The sequence below is a fragment of the Dromiciops gliroides genome, chromosome 4 (assembly GCF_019393635.1).
Source record: "Dromiciops gliroides isolate mDroGli1 chromosome 4, mDroGli1.pri, whole genome shotgun sequence".
In the NCBI taxonomy this organism is placed as follows: domain Eukaryota; kingdom Metazoa; phylum Chordata; class Mammalia; order Microbiotheria; family Microbiotheriidae; genus Dromiciops; species Dromiciops gliroides.
This window is the reverse complement of record NC_057864.1, coordinates 411,910,091-411,933,562: the sequence shown is the minus strand read 5'-3', so window position 1 is coordinate 411,933,562 and position 23,472 is coordinate 411,910,091. Positions and strand designations below refer to the sequence as shown.

Genomic DNA, 23,472 nt, shown 5'->3' with positions numbered 1-23,472 from the left:
TGTGAATGTAATGGAATACCATTGTTCTGTAAGAAATGATGAAGGGAGTGGTTTTGGAGAAACTTGCAAAGACTTTTTTTTTTTTTAGGTCAGGCAATTGGGGTTAAGTGACTTGCCCAGGGTCACACAGCTAGTCAGTGTTAAGTGTCTGAGGCCGGATTTGAACTCAGGTACTCCTGACTCCAGGGCTGGTGCTTATCCACTGCGCCACCTAGCTGCCCCTTGCAAAGACTTTTATAAAAGTTTATGGAGTAGAATGAGAAAAATGAGAATAATTTCTATAATATTATATAATAACAATATTATATAATAACATAACACATAATATTATACAATAATGACAACGTTGTAAAAATAAAAACGTTGAAAGACTTTAAAACTCTGGTCAATGCAATGACCAACTATAATTCCAGAGGATTCATGATAAAACATGCCACCTGCTTAGTGAGTGGTAGTGGACTTAGGATATAGAATGAAACATATATATTTGTTGGATATGGTCAATATGGGAATTGATTTTGTTTGACTATGAATATTTGCTGTAAGAATTTTGTTTTTCTTTCTTCTTTAATGGGACGTAATGGGATAAGAAGGAAAGAAAATGTCAATTAAAAAAATAAAGTTTAAGGAATTAGATAAAACAAAATATTCCTAACAATCAGATTTGTTGAAAAATAGAATGGGTTGCCTTGGAAGGCAGTAGGTTCTACTAGCAAAGGCTGAATGCCTTCTTGCTGGCTATGGGAAAGCATTCCTGTTTGTGTACAGGTTGGACTAGCTAAGCCTCTGATCTCCTTTCTGCTTTTGAGATTCTCTGGGGGCGATGAGGCAGATTACTCTTGAGAATCTTGGCAATAAAAAGATATAGGTCAAGTAGGCAAGAGAGTCAAAGGCTTTTGTTTGTTTTTAAAGACATCATGTAATATATTTGTAGACAGAACATGAACATTAGAGAGGTTGTTGATGCTGGAAACCAAAGGGAAATAATGGAACAAAGCCCTAAAAGAAACTTGAGGGCATTAAAAATGTATATTTTTATATCACTTTACATAGTTTATGAACCACTTTCCTCACAAAAACCATTGATTTAGGTGGTGCAAGGATCAATATGCTCATTCACTCAAAAGAGAAAGGGAAAGGGGAGAAGGGATTAGGTTGAAGGTAGATTAAGGGAGGGATTAGTCCTAAGTAAAACTAACTCTAAAGATATATAAAAACATTGACAGCTCTTTTTGAAACAAAGAATTGAAATCTGAGGGGGTGCCCATAAATTAGGGAATAGCTGAATTAGTTACAGTATATACATGAGGAATTACTATTATACAATAAGAAATTACAGGTATACATATGGATATATATTTATAGATGTACATAAACCTTTCAACATCACATACATATTTCTTTTGGGCATGGCCAACATAAAAATTAGTTTTTCTTGACTATACATGTTTGTAACAGGGGGTTTGTTTTTCTTCCATTCCCAATTGGGAGAAGGGAGAGAGAGAAGGAAGATTTTTGTTGACAAAAAAATAGAATTCAGAGCGGACACAGATATTATCATCTCCCCATATTAGAATGTAAGCAATTTGTCTTTGTTTAATCCTTTGAGTGTTCATTTGTATTTACCTTTTTTATGTTTCTCAACAACTCTGTGTCTGAATTTCAAGGTTTCTACAGAGCTTGGGTCTTTTTATCAGTAATGATTGAAAGTCCTCTATTTCATTAAAGGTTCATTTTTTCCACAGTAGGATTATATGTAGTTTTGCTGGGTAAGTTATTTTTTACTGTAAACCTATTATATATATATATATATATATATATATATATATATATATTTTTTTTTTTTTTTTTTGCGGGGCAATGGGGGTTAAGTGACTTGCCCAGGGTCACACAGCTAGTAAGTGTCAAGTGTCTGAGGCCGGATTTGAACTCAGGTACTCCTGAATCCAGGGCCAGTGCTTTATCCACTGCACCACCTAGCCACCCCAACCTATTATCTTTTGCCTTCTGAAACACTGTATTCCAAGCTCTCCACTCTTTTAAAGTTGTGGCTGCAAAATCATGTGAAATTCAAATGGGCTTCTCATTACTTGAATTTTTTCTGGTTGGATGCTAATATATATTTTTCTTTGACCTGGAAGTTCTAGATTTTGACTATAATGTTCATGAGAGTGTTCATTTGGGGGTTTCTTTCATGAGGTGGCTGGTGGATTCTTTCTACTTCTTTTCTCTTTAGTTCTAAGAGATCTGAGCAGTTTTCTTTTACAGTATCTTTAAATATGATGCCTAGGCTCTTTTTTTTTTTGGATTTTTGGTAGTCTAATGATTCTTATTTTTTTTCTTGCTCAAAATACTTTCAACGTTAGTTCTTTTTGGTAAAAGATACCTTGAAGCTTTTGCTTTTTCAGTCTGTTGATTTTGTTTTAATATTTTTTTGTCGTGTTATGGAGTCATTATCTTCTATTTCGTCCGTTTTAATTTTTAGGGAATTTGTTGCTTGGGCAAGGTTTTCTACCTTTTGTGCTAAGCTGTTAATTCCCTTTCCAATTCTTTTTTTTTCATAGCTCTCATTTCTTCTTCCAATTTTTTTCTTCTAGAATTCTAATTTCATTTATAAAAGCATTTTTAACTAAACAAACAAACAAACAAAAACAACAACCCAAACAGTTGCTTTAGTCTTCCAGGAATTCCAATTGAATATGTGTCCAAGCCATGGTTTTCTTTGAGACTTTGCTTGTAGATGTTTTGGAATTATTTTCTTCACCTGAGTTTGTTCGTTGAGTGTCTCTGTCACAATAATAGTGTATTATGGTGGATTGATGTTTGTTCATTTTTTCACCCTACTTTCTGATTTTAGATATTATATTAGGGACAGGGGCTGCACAATTCTGGGAAGGTCTGGGCTGATCCTATTACTGCTTTCTCAGGGGACTGAATATTGTATTATTCCAGGCTCTCAGGGACAACTCAGGCTGAGTACCTACAAGCTTTGAGTTCTCTCATCTTGATCTGATCCAGGGAAAAGTCTGAATACTGCCCCTCTCCACACCCAGTCTGAGCTCTGCAAGTTCCTGACCCTGGGCAAAGGTATGAGCCACAGCAGACTGCTAAAGGAATCTGCCACAACTCTGCCGCTTCAGTGTGAAAGAACTATAGGCTTCACTTTAGTCTAAGATTCTTGCCCTGATTATCCTCTTTAGGATTCATACTGGGTTGAACTTGAGCTTGAACTAAGACCCTGTATATATGTACATAAATCTATCTACATCACTTGCATATTTATTTTGGACACGGCCAATGCAAAAACTAGTTTCTCTTGACTACACATGTTTGTAACAAGGGGTTTGTTTTTCTTCTATTCTCAGTTGGGAGAAGGGAGAGAGAGAAGGAAGATTGTTGTTGATAGAAAAAATAGAGTTCAAAAGGGACACACATATCATCTCCCCATATTAGAATGAAAGCAATTTATCTTTGTTTAAGCTGTGTTTTTCTTTGAAACTTTGATTGTAGATGTTTTGGAATTTTTTTCTTCACCTAAGTTTGTGCCCTGTCATAATAATAGCATTTTAAACCACTTGCTTCTTAATCAGTACTCATCCCAGGGCCCATGATGACTCCTTTTTGTTGTTGTTGTTGTTGTTGTTCAGTCATCTGAGTCTTTTGACCCCATTTGAGGTTTCCTTGGCAAAGACACTGGAGTGGTTTGCCATTTCCCTCTCCAGCTCATTTTATAGATGAGAAACTGAGGAAAACAGGATGAAGTGACTTGCCCAGGGTCACCCAGCTAGTAAGTGTCTGAAGCTGATTTTGAACTCAAATCTTCTTGACTACAGGCGCTACTGTGCTACCTAGCTGCGCCTAATAACTCGTTACCCTGGATTATCACCTCTAGATGGTGGTCCCCTCATCTGTCCTTCCTAGATCTGTAATCCAGAACTGGGTAGTGGGTGACAAAGCTGTCACTTGGCACCTATTCCTGAATCTTGCATGAGGTTAGGGTCCTCATCTTGCTCTGGGGTGCAAGAATGTGCTAGTAGCTTTTAGTTGGACCACATATCCAGAGTCTATACACTTCTTTATCTCCCTGTGCCACAGTGGGATAGATAAATGACTCCTTTGATTTTTTCTTGAATTTTACATTTCTTCCCAATTTCCCTTGAGTTTCCCAATTTCTTGAAATTCTTGAATTTTCTGGTTCATTATCTAGATCTGTCAGGAGAAGTTTTGGGAAGCACTCACTGTACTTCTTCCTGATAGTCAGCCTACTTGCCTCTGCCCAGTAGGCCTATTCTTGTAGATAAGGAAATGGAATCTCACAAAGTTTGAGTTGCCTAAGAAAACATAAGCTGGTAAGTGGTAAAACAAGAAATCAATCCCAGGTGTTCTTGCTGTGGTGACTGGACCAATTGGACATGTGACAATCTTCCTCTAGGATAGAAGAGACAATAGCAAGTATAAAGGAGATCCTGACTAAGTAAAGCAGTGCCAGGTATGATGAAAAGAAAGGGGAAAACTGGGAATCAAGAGAATCGAAGTTTGAGTCCTGGCTCTGCTATGGCCTCAGTTTCCCCACTTGTAAAAATGAGGCGATTGAACTTGATGACCTCTGAGGTTCAGTCTATATTTCTATCTTATATTTGTGACTCCCATGTGAGGTCTATCCAGGTTTTCCTCTTGGACTTCTGGGAATACTGGTCTTCCTGGATGTTCTGATGGATCTGTGACTTCACTGGTGAGCTACTCCCTCCATCAGTGCATGCTGATTTGTACAACACAGTAGCAAGTTGGCTCATAACTTGTGAGATTCACAGTTCTTTGTTGGAAGAGTGCAGAAGTGGCCAGGTAAGATTCTAGGGAATCCACAGAGGTTCATCTGTGGTGGTCTGGTGCCCCTCCTGATTACTCTCTGAATGTGTTCTGTGTGACCTTGAATGCAAACACCTTCACTTCCCAGTTCATCAACCTCCTTGATTCCCATGACCATCACTTTTACTTCATCTCAGCAATATATGTGGATGATCATAACCTTGATCTCATCACTAAACCCAAGAATCAGAGAACCTTTAAATTTCTTTATCTCATCATAAATTCCTATCATTCCATTTCTCCCTGTGCCTCATCCCTCCTAAACATAAAGTTCATCCTCTGCAATGTCTGATGATTCTTTTCTTCCCTGATTTCCTAGTCCATTGTCCCTTCTATGCTCTCACTTCCCTTCTTTCAAAGTCTTTCACTTTTTTTTTTTTTTGCGCGGGGCACTGAGGGTTAAGTGACTTGCCCAAGGTCACACAGCTATTAAGTGTCAAGTGTCTGAGGTCAGATTTGAACTCAGGTCCTCCTGAATCCAAGGCCAGTGCTTTATTCGCTGTGCCACCTAGCTGCTCCCTTTCAAAGTCTTAATGCTATAATAGATCAGGTTTGTGCTCTCCTTGCTTCTCTAAATCCTTTCCCCTTTGACCTACTGTGGCTCATCCCTTACTAAACCCCTCCCCACACCATTTCCTTTCTTTCCTACTTTTATGTTGCTAGAGGAAGTCACACAACTGATTTAATGACACATTTGTTATTTACTCTCAGCTGGTTCAACATTACCCCTCCCCCAAATTATCTTTTCCTTTGCTCCAATATTAGTGGAAGAAGTAGTCCTTTTTTCTAAGGGCAATAATCTTCCCATCCCATTTTCTTTTTTTTTTTTCTTTTTTCTTTGCGGGGCATTGGGGGTTAAGTGACTTGCCCAGGGTCACACAGCTAGTAAGTATTAAGTGTCTGAGGCCAGATTTGAACTCAGGTCCTCCTGAATCCAGGACTGGTGCTTTATCCACTGTGCCATCTAGCTGCTCCCCATTTTCTAATTTAACCCTAACTTCTTTTCATTCATTGGCTTCTTCCTGTTCGGGCCAAATTTAGTGTGTGAGAGTTAATTGGGTGGATCACTGTAATATTGGGGTTCAGAAAACAATGAGTGACCTCTAGGTCCAGAGTTTCCCCTTCTCCAAACTGCCTATTTTTCAGTTATGTCTCCCAGACTAATAAGAAAGGAGATTAACAGCCTCTTTTCCACAAACAAATCAGATTTTATTAATGGGAATAATATAACACAAGTGGAGTTAATAAAGCCCGGTACAATGAGAAAGGGGATAGAGAAAGGGAAAATATGACCCTCTTCCCAGATGCTTAGAATCTAAATCTCTAGGGTAAAAAGGCCCCCAGGTACCTTGAATAAGCTCTATTTCCTCAGCTACTCAGAACAGCCTGGGTCTGGCAAAAACTAACTCAAACCCTAAACTTGTTGGCAGCTCAGCTGGCTTAACGAGCCAGCCTCACTTCAACAACACAAACTCACCAGTTCTTCCTCCTCCTCCTCCTCCTCCTCCTCCCCCAACCTTCCTCCACTCTCTGAAAGTCTCCCCCTTCCTGACTCTCTCATGGGAAGGGTGGTTCTATAGCTAGCTTGAGTCTTCAATTGGTTTAACATACCCCCTGGGCTGTCCCCATTATAATTTGGCCAGGCCCATGTGGGCATGGGGGAACTCCCAGGTGGGGGATAGGTACTTAGTTTGATACTTTGATTCAATAAATGTTCTTTGTGTTGTTTGTTCCTATAATCTCTTAAAGTACACACCCATCTTCTCTTAGGCTCTTAAAGCTTGCATCTTTTCAGTCTGACCATGATGAAGCAAAGATGGGGTTATAAAAATCACAATTAATTCCTTACATTCCCTACTACTTGTAAAAATGTTCATCATTAAAAACTCTCCACATAACCTTACCATCCCCTCAAATTATTGTCCTATATCTCTCCCTTTTGCAGCTTAACTCTTAGAAGTGCCAACAATACCTATTCTACATTTTCACATCCTACTCACTTTTCAACCCTTTATAACCTAGTTTTAACCCTACAATTGGAGAAACTGTTTTTTTCTTTTTTCTCTTTTCTCAATTTCACATAAATTTTTTAACATTTTAAAAAAAATTTTGAGTTCCAAATTCTCTCCCTCCCCTACTCCCTTCTTGAGAAGGCAAACAATTTGATCTATGTTATATATGTACAATCATGCAAGACATATTTCCGTATTAGCCATATTGTAAAAGAAAACATCCCCCCCCAAATAAACCTAAAACAAAGAAAGTTTAAAAAGTATGCTTTAATTTGCACAGACTTTATCAGTTCTTTCTCTGGAGATGGATAGCATTTTTCTTTCCCTTTTGCAGAGCAATGAGGGTTAAGTGACTTGCTCAGGGTCACACAGCTAGTAAATGTCAAGTGTCTGAGGCTGGATTTGAACTCAGGTCCTCCTGAATCCAGGGCCAGTGCTTTATCCACTGTGTCACCTAGCTGCCCCCAGATAGCATTTTTCATCATAAATTCTTAGGGATTATCTTGGATCATTTTATTGCTGAGAATAGCTAAGTCATTCACAGATGATCATTGTGTGATATTGCTGTTACTATGTACAATGTTATCCTGGTTCTCTTCACTTCACTTTGTATCAGTTCATACAAATCTTCCCAGGTTTTCTGAAAATATCCTGCTCATCATTTCTTATAGCACAATAGTTTTCCATCACAATTATATACCACAACTTGTCTAGCCATTCCCCAACTGATGGGCATCTCTTCAATTTCTTTCTACCACAAAAAGAGCTGCTATAAATAAATATAGGGTGGGCCAAATGTCATGATGCTTTAATAACTTTTTTTAATTAAAATGTTTTTTGTTTTAATAACTTTTTGAAAATTATTTTTCTTTATTTTTGCCATTTCTGAGATTTGATCACACACAATATAAATTCATTTCTTATATATACTATATATGATGCTATGGTATTATAAATTAAAAACAAAAAATAAAGGAGTTATTAAATATTGAAATCCTTTTGTGATTTTGGCCCACCCTGTACATAGAAATCCTTTTCCTTTTTCTTTGGGATACAGACCTAGTAATGATATTGCTAGGTCAACAGGTACATACAATTTTATAGCCCTTTGGGCATCATTCCAAATTGCTTTCCAGAATGGCTGTATTGGTTCATAACTCCACTAACAGTGCATTAGTGTCCCAGTTTTTCCACATCCCTTCTAACATTTGTCATTTTTCTTTTCTGTCGTATTAGCCTTTTTGAGAGATGTAAGGTAATACCTCAGGGTTGTTTTAATTTGCATTTCTCTAATCAATAGTGATTTAGAACATTTTTTCATATGATTATGGGTAGCTTTGATTTCTTCTGAAAACTGTCTGTTCATATCCTTTGTTATCAATTGGAGAATAACTTATATTTTTGTAAATTTGACTCCATTCTCTATATATTTGAGAAATGGGGTCTTTATAAGAGAATCCTACTGTAAATATTTTCCCTGTTTTTAAAATTTCCTTCCAATCTTGGTAGCATTGGCTTTATTTGTGCAAAAATTCTTTAATGTAATCAAAATTATCCATTTTACTTTCCATAATGCTCTTTACATTTTGTTTGGTCATAAATTCTTCCCTTATGCACAGATATGACAGGTGAAATTTTCACATGCTCCTCTAATTTGCTTATATCACCCTTTATGTCTAAATCATGTACCCATTTTGAACTTATCTTGGTATATGGTTTGAGAAGTTGGTCTATACCATGTTTCTACTAAACTGCTTTCCAATTTCCCTAGCCACCCCAGCAATTTTTGTCAAATAGTTCTTGTCCCAAAAGCTTGGATCTTTGGGTTTATGAATCACTGGATTACTATAGTAATTTACCACTGTGTATAATGCAGCTAATCCATTTCACTGATCTACCACTTTATTTCTTAGCTAATACCAGATTGCTTTCGTGATTACCACTTTGTAATGTACTTTGAGATCTGCTACTGCTAAGCCTGCTTCCTTCAGTTTTTCCACATTGAATCCCTTGATATTCTTGACCTTTTGTTCCTCCAGACGAATTTTATTAGTATTTTTTCTAGCTCTATAAAATATGAAACTGTTCTTCCCAAAGGTTAACAATATAATCTCAGACTTGCAAAATCTACTGGCCATTACTCAGTCTTTATCATGCATGATCTCTCTGTAGCATCTGACACTGATGACCTTTTCTCCCTTCCCTCTCTTTCTGAATGCTTTCCCCTCCATGGGTTTTCATGACACAACTTTCTTCTAGTTTTCCTCATCTGAATGTTCCTTCTCAGTCTCCTTTGCTGGATCATCATCCATATCTATGTGGGCATACTCTAGGGCTTGCCCTGGGGCCTTGTCCATATACTCTCTCAGTGAACTTATAAACTCCAGTGGTTTAAACTGTCACTCCTATGCAGATGAAAATCTGTGTATTGAAAATCACAAATGGGATTTGGGAACTCTTGGTCTTATCTGTCTATCCAGTTAGATATCTAACTAGATAGAATTATATATTAAATATAGATTTATTAAAAATCATTTCTATTATTTAAATTTATAGATCGATAGATATCTAAGTTTTGGTAAACATGGAGGGAATATTGACGGGGAGGATATTATATATATATATATATATTTTTTTTTTTTTGGTGAGGCAATTGGGGTTAAGTGACTTGCCCAGGGTCACACAGCCAGTAAGTGTTAAGTGTCTGAGGCTGGATTTGAACTCAGGTCCTCCTGACTCCAGGGCCAGTGCTCTATCCACTGCGCCACCTAGTTGCCCCAACGATATATTATATTAATACTCCTTTTTCTGACCCAGATAGGAATAGTCTTTCTTATAGCCTAGATCTATCAGTCCAGGGTCTCTATCACAAAGGGTTTGTTTGACCTCCATCTCCTTGCCTTCTGTTTCTACCTAAAAAAGACTAAAGGACAGGCAGCACCAACAACCTGTAATATGTTTTGCTATCTATGAACCCTATGGAAACTTTCTGTCTACAAAACATGTAGCTGGCATATTGACTTGACTTCTATTATAAGGTAGGATTCAAAGCAGTGTGATGTAGTAGAGGATTGGACCTACAGTCAGGAAGATCTGAATTCACATCCTGCCTTTGGCCCATCCTGGATGTGCGACCCCAGGCAAGTCCTTTAACCTCTCAGTCCCATAGGCAACTCTCCAAGATTGTAAATTGCAAATGAGCTGCTGATATGCATTAAGGGATGTTTCCACTGCTGGAGTTCCCTGTGCTAATGAAATCACAAGTCTGCACCAGTCTAAAAATGATGTGGGATTCGACATGTCCTGCTTGGCACTGGAGAACAGAACTAGGAATAATGAATGAGTTGAACTGGTAGAGGAACAGATTTGGGCTCTATTCACAAAAGCATTTTCTAATAATTCTTTTTCTTTTCTTTTTTTTTTTTTTTTGGTGAGGCAATTGGGGTTAAGTGACTTGCCCAGTGTCACACAGCTAGTGTTAAGTGTTTGAAGCTGGATTTGAGCTCAGGTCCTCCTGAATCCAGGGCCGGTGCTCTATCCACTCTAACAATTCTTACCAAGAAGAAGAAACAGCCATAGTAGAAATGGTGGGAAACTGGGAGGGAAGTAGATTATTGATGAGCATCAGAGATTTAGGATGGTAGAATTTCAGAGTCCAGATAAAATAGAAGTAGGAGCCTCTGGACTAAAACTCTACAGAAGGCAGTCCAGAAGGACTGGGAATCTCTTAAGAAAGAATTAGTAGGGGGGCGGGCAGCTAGGTGGCGTAGTGGATAAAGCACTGGCCCTGGATTCAGGAGTACCTGAGTTCAAATGTGGCCTCAGACACTTGACACTTACTAGCTATGTGACCCTGGCTAAGTCACTTAACTCCCATTGCCCCGCAAAAAAAAAAAGAAAGAAAGAATTAATAGGAGGAGGAAAGAGCACAATAAGGATACAAAAATAACTTATTACCCAGCTTCATTTTAAAAAAAGACATGTAAAGAAAAAGTGGATGAAAGGAAAGGGAAAGGAGAAGGAATACAAAAGTGTGGTACAGCCATTCAAAAAGAATACCAAGAATGCTAAAGATTAGAAAGAGCCACAGCGGGTGAGGAAAGCTGGATGACCAAAAAGGGTGAGTCTCTTTAAAGCTACTTTGGTAGCTGTGCTCATTTGTAGAAAAAAAGCTATGGGGGGGTGGGGGGGCAGGGAAGATCAAAGAAGTTTTAGGACACCTACTTAGAATGAATGGAATAGTGACAATGGACAACAGAAGGAAGAGCCTGTTCAATGAGAGACTGGAAATAAACTTTTCCAATGAAAATGGGCTGGAGGAGGACCTGGGTTCAAATTCTACCTCTGCTCCCTCACTACCAGTGTGACCTGGGCAATGCAGTATCTCTGTGCCTCAGTTCCTAGTCTATAAAAAGATGGGTTAGACTATATGGTCCACAAGTCTCTTCCAGCTGTAAAGCTACAATCCTATAAACTTATTTTGCTTTGATAAAGTAATCTTTGGACTGGAAAGGGTGGAATAAAAATGGCTAATAGGGAGCTAATACCTCCTAATAGATAAGGAAACTGTAAGACAGTTCTGAGGAGTACAAACAGGAGGGTAAAAGGCTTTGTGTTGGTATTATATAAGGACTAGTTGAAGGAACTAGGAGAAGACTTGGGGTGGAGGGGAGTTATATTTGGATATAATTCTATTAATATAATTAATATTTAATTAATAATTAATATAATATAGTTCTATTCCAAGTAGTCGGACTATTGTCATATGGGAGAGGCATCAGACCCTGGAATTTTTTCTGGCTGTCTTCCAAGCCTGGAATTCTCTCCCTTCTCATCTTCATCTCCCGACCTCCTTGGCTTCCTTCAAATTCTAGCTACACTTTCTTGGTTTCCCTTAATGCTAGTGATTTTCCTCTTTTGATTATCTCCAGTTTAGTACATATATATCTTGTTTTTTCATAGTTGTTTGCATGTTATCTCTTCCATTAGAATTTCTTTAGAATAGGGCCTGTTTGGGGCCTTCTAATTTTGTATCTCTAGCACTTACTTAGCACAGTGCATGGCACATCAAAATCACTTAACCAATCCTTATTGACTATCTGTAGCAGTTATTCCTTAAATCTCCTGACGGTCCAGCTATATAATCTCTTGTCATAACAGTTGCATGGGGACAGTTGCCATGGAACCATTTCTCTTAATGTTGAGGAAAGCTGGATGACCTGACAGGTATCATAGCTCTCTTCCTCCCCCTCTCCACAGGAAGCCCTCAGCTAGGTCCCCTCCAACATCTTGCTGCCTTTTCTGATTCTGAAGTGAGATCAGAAAAAACTGGGTAAGCCTTTAGCAAACTTCTTTTTTTTTTTTTTTCAGGACAATGAGGGCTAAATGACTTGCCCAGGGTCATACAGGTGGTAAGTGTCAAGTGTCTGGGGTCAGATTTGAACTCAGGGTGAGCAGAATTCTTAATACATTAGGAGACAGAGCATACAGTAAGGCCATGCTGGGATGGGACAAAAAGCCTTTTAAGACTCCAGGAAAGGGACAGCTAGGTGATGCAGTGCATAGAGGACCGACCGGCTCTGGATTCAGGAGTACCTGAGTTCAAATCCAGCCTCAGACACTTAACACTTACAAGCTGTGTGACCCTGGGCAAGTCACTTAACCCCAATTGCATCACCAAAAAACAAGACAAAACAAACAAAAAAACCCCACCACAACAACAAACAAACTCCAGGAGATCTGAGATCTGAGACTGCAATGCAAGAGAGACCTCTGTCATGGGGGATAAGGACAAACCTTCCATCTTTCAATTCAATCTGATTCAATAAACATATGTTAAGTGCCATGGGGTGCCAGGAGAAACGGTGAAATGAGAATTGTTTTAGAAACTGTTCATTCTACTTACCGAAGCTATCAAAAGGGACAGATACTGTGAGAGTAACTGTAACCACCAAGTGAGAACGTGAGGAATCAGCATGAACCAGTGTGGGGTGTTTCACTCTGAGCTGCAGGCTTTTGTTGATTAGCTTCATAAATTCAGCAGTACTTTCTACAAGCCTGGAGAATGAATCACTATTAGGTAACGGCTTTTTTAAGAAAACAAGTTTTCTATGGTTAACACACCCTTCTAAGTTTGACTGGGGCAAGGCAGGGAGATCATCCTATGTACCCCTATCTCCAACTTCTCAAACACAATATGGCTTGACAGAATTCCATTATATAAATTCACTTGAGATATTTAGTTTGTTTAAAAAATAAAACTGAAAAGCCAGACACAAAACACATTAGAAATAAAGCCACAATGATTTTGCTTGCTCTGTGGTATACCCTTAACAGTCAGCTTGAGGGAGTAGTCTGGATTTTCCTCAGTGGTTTGCACATAACTATTACTTTCATATGGGTCTACTGGGCTTTTCGTACTTCTTAAAAAGTGGTTTTCATTCAAATGAAAGATTAATAGAAATTTATTGAAGGTCTACAGAGAAAAATGGATACACATCTTAGATGGGACCTACTATCCCATCTGTCTTGCCAGCCTGTCAATTCATATCTCATTGATCTTGTCTCACATCTCTCTCTGGTCTATTTCACTTATTCATCTTTAGTAATAATTTAATCAATAATTCTAACACTTATTGTTAGACTTTAACAGGTACCATTAGCAGAGATGCAAAGTGTAGTACCCAAGAAGCATATAGGGCCAAACAGAGGAAGTCCTAAAAGAAGGAGCTGGCGCCAAAAGTGTGAGCAGGGTTATAGACAAAGTTAGCAATAGGGAATCTTTACTGTTCCTGCTTGTTTATCTGAGAATATATATAACATATAATTATTCATCTTTCTGCATTTTAAAATTTCCTTCTCTCTCTGGATTTCAAATATTGGTGTGGCCTTGTATTAAGCAAATCTGTTAGGTGAAAATTTAGATCAATAAGAAATGTAAATTATATGTGACCGTTTGCTCAGTAAAATAGTTCTTCATTTATTATTTTTATTGATAATAATAATAATAGCCAGCATTTATACAACCTTTAAAGTTTGCAATGTGGTTTACAAATACGATCTCATTTTATCTTTACAACTGTGGGAGATAGGTGCTATTATTATTCATATTTTACAAAGGAGGAAACTGAGGGAGACAGGCTATGACTTCGCTCAAAGTTAAATAACTAGTAGTATCAGAGGCTGGATTTGAATTCAGGTTTATTTGATTCTAGATCCAGTAGTCTACCCATTGAATCAACTAGGAATTACCCTAGAAGTCTTTTCAAATAAGAAGCTTCTCTAGTCATTTAAAAAGAGCATTTCTTTTATATCTGTTCAATTTATATAAATCTATTTGTAAACATATTTATAAGATAAAGCCAGTTACAACTTGGTTGTGTCATTTAAAGAAGGTGTCATGGATCAGGTGACTTATAAAGACCAGAAAAGTTAACTTGTATAATCATCTAAGAAAAACAAATACCAAAGAGAGAGAGAGAGAGAGAAGAAAAACAAACATCTTCCACTGAAAGTGAATAGTGTCTTAAGTAACCCAAACATAGCTGGCTTTGGAAGTCAAATAGTTTGACTATAATGACATGGCAGTAGGTTACATAGTAGATTGGGGAGTGATAATGATCTTACTAGGGCTCCTGTCACCTCATTGATGAAAAGCATGACATGGCTAATCTGGATGGCTGGGATAGCATTCGTTTTCACCCTCACTGCATCATATGTGTCTTTCTCACCTTGTAGAATAAGAAACATTTCCAATAGGAGGTTATATGATGTACTCACTCATAGGTCAACAGAGGTACATTACTCTTTCCTTCCTTGGTTGTGATTACATCACGCTTCACACCAAATATTGTTCCAGAGCTGTCTTTGGCCAGAAGGTCAAAGAGTTCATTATTATATATTTCAACCACAGAAACCTCAACCCTGGGGTTTACTGTTGGATTTTCTGAAAGAAGTCTGGGTTAGGGGAGGAGGACAAAAGGAAGAGAGAAAGGAGAAAAAAAATAGACAAAGTAATAAAATATACCAAAGGGCACCTCTGCAATGTCAATAAGCTGTCATTAACATAGTAGCTTTCATTGCAAAATGATTATAATCCCAGAAATCACTTAGACTCAAGGACAGTGAGTTTATGATAATGTTTATGCTGATATCAAGAATATAAACCCGGGGCGGCTAGGTGGCGCAGTGGATACAGCACCGGCCCTGGAGTCAGGAGTACCTGAGTTCAAATCCAGCCTCAGACACTTAACACTTACTAGCTGTGTGACCCTGGGCAAGTCACTTAACCCCAATTGCGTCACTAAAAAAAAAATATAAACCCAACAAGAAAACAACCATGGTCTTTAAATTATAGAACAAATAACTGAATTGGGGCCAAGATTTCATCTTGGCTATAGTCAAACCAACTCTTAACAATTGGTACTTTTAGAACGCTAAACATTTTTATGATGAAGAGCACAGAAGACATGTTTCCTTGAATTAAAACCATGGGAGGTGAGTTTTAGCACTTGATAGATTTCCAAGAACAGCAAGCAAGGCAACTTTTAGCATTGCTACATGTTTTCTATATTTTAAATATATGCATATATATATATATATATACACATATATATCTCCTATCTTTATTGAGATTTACTCCAGTTTTCCCTATTTTTCCCCACAAACTTTCCATTTAAATAGTTCCTTTTTAGATGACCTCATTAAAATTACTGTCTACTCTATCTTGACTGTCAACTGCCCTAACCATTCAAGGTTTTGCCATGTTTTCAGGGGATTATCTAGTACTTAGGCACAACACAGATCCGTCTGCTGTTCCAAAGCTATAGGGTAAGCTTTAGAACACCGAGTAACTCCTGATTAATTTTATGTTCAAGGGTCACATAAAAAGAATATTGTTGAGAACTGGGTTGGAAGATTGTGATGGTGGAATTACTTCCTGCTTGGAGAAGATCCATCCTAGCTGTCTCCTAGTCAAACAATGAGTGGAGTCAATTTCTAGCCAGACCAAGAAGACAAATAACCAAGAACAAATACAAAAGAATGACAAGACTATGACACTAGTGTCAGGAAGGCTAAATCTAGAATGAGCTAAAACTTTTGTTATGTGTCACTGAGGATAGTAAAAAGGAAAAAGACTACAAAGCCCAGTGTTGAGGGCAAATGGTATAATATTAAGAGACAACAGAAGGAAAGCAGTTTCTATTTTAGTTCCATCTTTTTTTTTTTTTTTTTTAGTGAGGCAATTGGGGTCAAGTGACTTGCCCAGGGTCACACAGCTAGTAAGTGTTAAGTGTCTAAGGTCGGATTTGAACTCAGGTACTCCTGACTCCAGGGCCGGTGCTCTATCCACTGCGCCACCTAGCTGCCCCCATCTTTTTTTTTTAATCAAGGAGAATGACCTTCAAATTCCAAAGGGCAGAAAGAAATTGAATTCCAAAGGAGGTGAGGAGATAGTGTGCACACAACTGCTTCCTTCAAATGCATTTGTCTTTAAGCCTTGACAATTACATGTCAGAGATATGAAAGAATTTGGAAATCTACTCTTTCTTCCATACTGTGCTATCTCTGAGGAATCAGGGAGACTGAAAGAGTCATGGGGCAGAAAACTGGGAAACAATTTTTATAGCCAGTATTTCTGATAAAGGATTCATTTCTTAAATAAATAAATAAATAAATAAATAAATAAAATAAATAAAATAAATCGGGAACTAAACCAAATTTATAAGAATCAAAGTCATTCCCCAATTGAGAAATGGTCAAAGGATATGAACAGGCAGTTTTCTGATGAAGAAATCAAAGCTAGCTATTGCCATATGAAAAAATGCTCTAAATCACTATTGATTAGAGAGATGCAAAATAAAACAACTCTGAGGTACCACCTGACACCTATAAGACTGGCTAATATGACAAAAAAGGAAAATAATAAATGTTGGAGAAGGTGTGGAAGAATTGGAACACTAATGCATTGTTGGTGGAGCTGTGAACTCATCCAGCCATTCTGGAGAGCAGTTTGGAACTATGCCCAAAGGGCTATAAAGCTGTGCATACCCTTTGGCCTAGCAATACCACTTTTAGGTCTTTTCCCCAAAAAGATCATAAAAAGGGAAAAGGACCCACATGTACAAAAATATTTATAGCTGCTCTTTTTGTGGTGGAATTAAATTGGAAACTGAGATAGGGTTTGCAGTTAATTTTAGATATTCTTCACTTAAAAGTTTTTCTTTAAAAACACACACACACACACATACATTTCCTTTCTCCAGGGCATCTAATTATATGTACAGATAAACATGGATTAGATGAAAGATCTCAGGTGCACAATAGTTTACCAACATCCACCTTAAGAGTTCTTAAAACTGGGGGCAGCTAGGTGGCACAGTGAATAAAAGCACCAGCCCTGGATTCAGAAGGACATGAGTTCAAATCCAGAATCAGAAACTTGACACTTAACTAGCTGTGTGAACGTGGGCAAGTCACTTAACCCTCATTTCCCTGCCCCCCAAAACTTCTTAAAACCTGCATGAGTTGAACATGGGTCAAACCACATATGGAATTGAGCACACTGCATTAATTCTGGGTACCACATTTTTTTGTGTGTGTATGTGAGGCAATTGGGGTTAAGTGAGTTGCCCAGGGTGACACAGCTAGTAAGTATTAAATGTCTGAGGCTGGATTTGAACTCAGGTACTCCTGACTCCAAGGCCAGTGATCTATCCACTGCGCCATCTCGCTGCCCCCTGGGTACCACATTTTAAGAGAGATTTTGACAAATCAGAGCATAGTCTAGAGGAAACAATTAGGACTGTTAATCACTTCAAAACCATACCAGAAAAAGACTGAGAAGCTAAGGCTAATTAGCCCAGAAAAAGGAAGACTCGGGGGAAACACAATAATGATCTCTAAATATTTGAAGAGATAAACATATTGCTTATCTCTAGAGGACAGAATTCTCCCCAAGTGTGGAAATTACAGGAAGGCTGATTTTTGTTCCCTATAAAGAACATCCTAACAATTAGAACTATCAAACAATTTTAATTGTGGGGGTGGGGGGACTCCTTAACAGTGTTGTTGTTCATCCTAAATTCTTGAAGAGAACCATGACATTAAGAGGGTGATGTCCTGACTTGCAGGTGAACTGGATTTAAGTGAGTTCAGAGCTGTGCAGTCATCATCCTCACTCTCTCCTCCAGAGTCATGGGAGTACAGTAGTAAGACATAGGTCGGTTCGACTGATAATGGTTCAGGATACAGTGGAAGACCTTGGCTTTTTCAAGCTAGGTGGTTCCCAGATCTCATTTTGTCTGAGGCAATTCCCATTTAATAATTAAAGGCTAGATGAGGCAAAAGATGGCTTAGTTTGGGGCAGCTAGGTGGCGCAGTGGATAGAGCACCGGCCTTGGAGTTAGGAGTACCTGAGTTCAAATCCAGCCTCAGACATTTAATACTTACTAGCTGTGTGACCCTGGGCAAGTCACTTAACCCCAATTGCCTCACTTAAAAAAAAAAAAAGAACTATAAAAGATGGCTTAGTTTGCCCTCACAAAAGAATCAATGTGGGAGGGAGAAACCCTCAGTGATCTCCTTGTTAAAGGAGCGGATAGATGGTCATTTGGCAGAAGTGTTGTATGAGGGATCCTTTCATGTACTGGCCTCGATGACCTCTCAGATCCTTTATGTAGGCATTTAGTATCTTCTGATGACCAGCATGATAGAGAAAAAGGAAAACAGAAAAAAAATGAAAGAGAAAGCAAGTTACTTTCTATAGGAAAAAGAATCACTGGAGAAAGCGAGGCTTGGTTTCTCTATCTTACATAGAATATAGAATGCTTTTTATTAAAAACCACATCATATTGATTGAGTGATAAAATCAAAGAAATAACCAAGATCTTCAGACTTCTATTCCTGTTCACCATTCAAAATATCCTCTGCCACTAGAGCAAATTAAAAGCAAATGGCACCACAAAAACAAGTTGAAGAATAGCAAAATTGAACTAATTAGACAAATTCCTCTGTACTAGTGATTGTAAAATTTCTTTGGCATTTTTTTCCCCTAGGAAACATCTGTTAAAAGGATGTTAAAAAGGGGCAGCTAGGCGGCACAGTGGATAAAGCACTGGCCCTGGATTCAGGAGGACCTGAATTCAAAATCCAGCCTCAGACACTTGACACTTACTAGCTGTGTGGCCCTGGGCAAGTCACTTAACCCCCATTGCCTTGACAAAAAAAAACAAAAAACAAAAGCATGTTAAAAGGAAAATCTTGCTTGATAAAATATAGTTGTTTTATTACATTAAGCTATGTCGTCTCCTGTGATTTAGAGAAAAGACATAATTTCTACTTAGCTTCCCCCCCCCCTTTGGTTATTATCTCAGCCTAAAGACTTATTTATTTGGAATGTACTCCCTCCTCACCTTTGCCTCTTAACAACCCTAGTTTCCTTCAATGCTTAGGTTAGGAGGCACCTTCCTCAAAGTCTTCTCTACTCCTCCTCCTTCCTAGTCCCTCCACTCTCCCCAATTATAGTACACAAGTGTCTGTCTATATATGTATATATATATATATATATATAATAGACACAAGGACATACATGCATGTATTCATATGTATATACACATATGTATTCTATGTATATATGTGTGATCTCTCTTAGCTAGACTGGAAATTCCTTGAGGTCAAGAACTATTTGACTTTTTGTCTTTGTATTCCCACTAAGCAGCAGAGTACATGGCACATAGTAGGTACTTAAATTCTTGTGATTATCTCTTTAATACCTCTTAATTTTACATAGCTTAATTTACATAGGTAATTTTTTTTCTTTTTTTCTTTTTTTTTTTGCAGGGCAATGAGAGTTAAGTGACTTGCTCAGGGTCATACAGCTAGTGTCAAGTGTCTGAGGACAGATTTGAATTCAGGTCCTCCTGAATCTAGGCCTGTTGCTTTATCCACTGTGCTACCTAGCTGCCCTCCTTTTTATTTTATTTTAATTTAATTTAAATTTTTTTTGTTTTTCAGTAAATTTCTATACAACTGCCCTAGCCACTACCTTCTTCTTTTTTGGCGGGGGGGGGGGGGGGTGAGGCAATTGGGGTTAAGTGACTTGCCCAGAGTCACACAGCTAGTAAGTGTTAAGTGTCTGAGGCTGGATTTGAACTCGGGTCCTCCTGACTCCAGGGCAAGTGCTCTATCCACTGTGCCACCTAGCTGCCCCCACTGCCTTCTCCCATATTGAACCTAAGTGAAGTGTTAACGGTACTAAAGATAAGGCATTTGGTTAATTGATGTTTTGGTCCAGAAAAATTCTTTTTAATATAGTAGAAATGTCTATATAATTTTTTTTTTTACTGACTAGAACTTGTTTTGAGTATTACAGCCCAAACTTAGATGAATCATTTTGTTTCTTGTCAAACTTTTATGTAGTCCTTCGGTCAGAAATTTCAAACCAATCTTGCAATTATCCCTTCCACATTGCAGGAGTTAGGGGTGTGATGACCCCGTGATTCGGAAAATCCACATAAAACTTATTGGCCCTCCCTTTGTACCAGAGAAGAAGTCTGAATTTTTCTCATTTTCTTTTATGGGGTGTTTACCATACCTTATTGTAAAATTTGGGTTAAGGATTTGGTCACAGGTTCTGTGTTGACTGCTGGCCTTTGTGTATCATCTGTGGCCTCTGTAAAACTCTCCATAAAATTCCCATTTACTTTCTTATGCCAACCCATGGTATTTGGAAACCTTGAAGGGGAAAGTTGTGATGTGGAAGGGATAATTGTATTGTTTTTCTATTGTAAATTTAATCATTAACTAAAACATTTTAATAATGAATGAATGAATGGATGGAATGAATGAATAAAGGTAAGAAGGGACCTCTCCTGAAAGAGAAACCCATTTACTTTATATTTTCTAGTTAAAACATCTTATGAAGGATATTTAGCAATTTCAAAAGTGAGAAAAGTCTTGATGTTTAAATTCCTCTGCTTAGAAAATGGAAATGATATACTACCTTGTACCTTGCCCTCACCATACTAATTCATTCATCATATAAATTCATGGGATTCTAGAGGAAGGCCAAATGAAATTGATCACACTGTTTTCCTGAAATACGGCATTTTATAGGCAACACTGTTCATTTTGGAATTTTTTCCAGAGAGCTGCTGCTGGAGCTGAGTTATTTATTACCTACTAAAACTACGATTAAATCAAATATATTGCAATATAAAAAGGGAAAAATTGATATCTTTATAAAAAGGATTTATGAACAAAAGGAGCTCGTTAAGATGAAAGAAAGTGAACTTTGGAAAATAGTTTTTATGGACTTTACTGCCATATACAAAGCTATCAGTAAAGTTACAGCTACTACTCTGTAAAGATTTTCATAGTTTTCCCCTCATAAAGCTATAATTGTGCTATGATTGACTGCAAATAGCATCACAAAATGGGTTGAAGAATAATAAAATTGAACCAATTAAGTGGGATATGTTCCTCTGTACTGGGAATTTTCAAATTTCTTTGGCATTCTTTCTAGGAAACAACTGGTTGGTTTGGTTTGATTGACAGACTTTTCTCTATACATAATAAATGGAATTTGTTTATTATGAAAGTTAAGTAAATTAGAATCAATTTTGCTTTTGATTGTCTTAAGCATTTACTACGCTCTTCCTATTTCTTACTAGCACTCACTGGATACTGTACTAAACACTTGTAATACAAAAATATAAGCAGAAAGACGGTTCCTTCCCTCAATAAGCTTACACTGTAGCGGGAGGAAATTACATAGAAAAGGGAGCTGAAAGGGGTGGGGGTTGAGGAGCTACTTTATGAGAAATTTCTGTCATCCCATAAGAAAACAAATGGCACCCTAAGTTTTACAGAACTTAGACTGAGAATCTGTGCTATACAATGCTTTTTTTTTTTTTTTAAGTGAGGCAATTGGGGTTAAGTGACTTGCCCAGGGTCACACAGCTAGTAAGTGTTAAGTGTCTGAGGCCGGATTTGAACTCAGGTACTCCTGACTCCAGGGCCAGTGCTCTATCCACTGTGCCACCTAGCTGCCCCCTGTGCTATACAATGCTAAACAGGTTTAATTAAAGTTTGTTTTTCTATTTTATTTAATAAACATTTATTAATTATCCATTATGGACAAGACACTAGGACTGTGTAGCGAGAATAAGTTTAATAAGATAGTAGGAATATGTTTGCCACCTTAGCAAAACTGTCTCTTGTTTTAAACCTTTATTCTGTAATGAGTTGTTTTGAATAAGTTATTTTCCTATAACTTGTATTTCAATAATAAGAGAAGCCCTAGTATCGTATGATTTACTAAACAACATGTATGTCATAAACAACTGATAAGCATATGTGGATAAGCATACGTGATAGGACAGACCACCAATGAAGAAACTTTATCAGTAGATTATGTAATTGGATAGAGCACCGGCCCTGGAGTCAGGAGTACCTGAGTTCAAATCTGGCCTCAGACACTTAATACTTACTAGCTGTGTGACCCTGGGCAAGTCACTTAACCCCAATTGCCTCACTAAAAAAAAAAAAAAGTAGATTATGTAATGAACTACCAATCAAATGATGCAGTGAACCAACTAGAAACACATATAGCTAGAACTATAAGAAACCCAACAGGAAGCCATTACTACTAGTCTGCTCTTGGATCATAAGTAAGTCAAGACTCCTGTACTTGAGATTCAAGAAGCCCGAGTTCACTTGAAGGCAATGTTGACTGATGGAGACTTGCCCAATGACCACATTGGAGAGAGGGACATTTGGTATTGGGCAGAGAGGCAACACTGGCATGAATACTGGGATCTCTAAGAAGCAGGTTGGTGGTTTATTCTTAGAAGGGCTGATGTTTAGTTGTTTGCACATTAATTAATAAAATTAGAATTAATAAAATTTGATTGTATACATTGAAAAGTATAAGTCTAATTGGTTTTTCCATTACACTAGTTGGCATATGGAAATTGGCTATAAGTGTGTACCCTGTGTGGAACATGGTACATCAAGATAAAATGATGGGGTCTGCCTTCAAGATATTTATATTGTAATGGGGGGGATAAGACATAATGTGTCCAATGGAAATCAGAGGTCCAAAATACTTTTATTAATACAACCTAAGGTTGTGCTAGCTCCTTTCTCCACTACAATCCTATCACATTTGTCAGCTCATTCTAAACATTTTTTACATGACCTGCTAGTTAGTTAGTCCTGGCTCTCCTCTCAATCAAGAGAATACTGTCTTGCTTTTTGAGAACCACAGGGCTGCAAGATAAGAGCAAAACAGACATCAAAGGATGAAGAAGAAGATAATTCACAACTCCCAGCCTGGATATTGTCTGGAGACTACCCAGGCTCCCTGCTATTTGATCTCTTTGCTTTCTAAGCCCAAAAAAGCTCCTGTAGCGGGGACCAAAGCCCCATTTATACTATCTATGGGAATTGAATCTTTCCTAAGTTTGATAAATGAGAATTTACTACATAAGAATGCAGAAGGATATCTGGCAATAGTTAGAGAGCTGAAATTTCCTCTATGACCCTCTTTAGAGGACTTGATCTAATGTTCTCTTACCCCTTTCTGGCTATG

At 37.8% G+C, this 23,472-nt stretch overlaps 1 protein-coding gene across 1 annotated transcript in view; it reads right to left on the bottom strand.

Annotated features, from left to right (window-relative positions):
* The window catches only part of KIF25 (kinesin family member 25), a 91,201-nt gene that overhangs the window by 5,611 nt on the left and 62,118 nt on the right, over positions 1-23,472 (bottom strand). Inside the window, exons 9-10 of the mRNA XM_043963678.1 lie at positions 14,658-14,834; positions 12,784-12,935 (exon numbers count right to left, since the gene is read on the bottom strand). Coding sequence (XP_043819613.1) covers positions 12,784-12,935; positions 14,658-14,834 — 329 coding nt within the window. The remainder of the gene's footprint in view (positions 1-12,783; positions 12,936-14,657; positions 14,835-23,472) is intronic.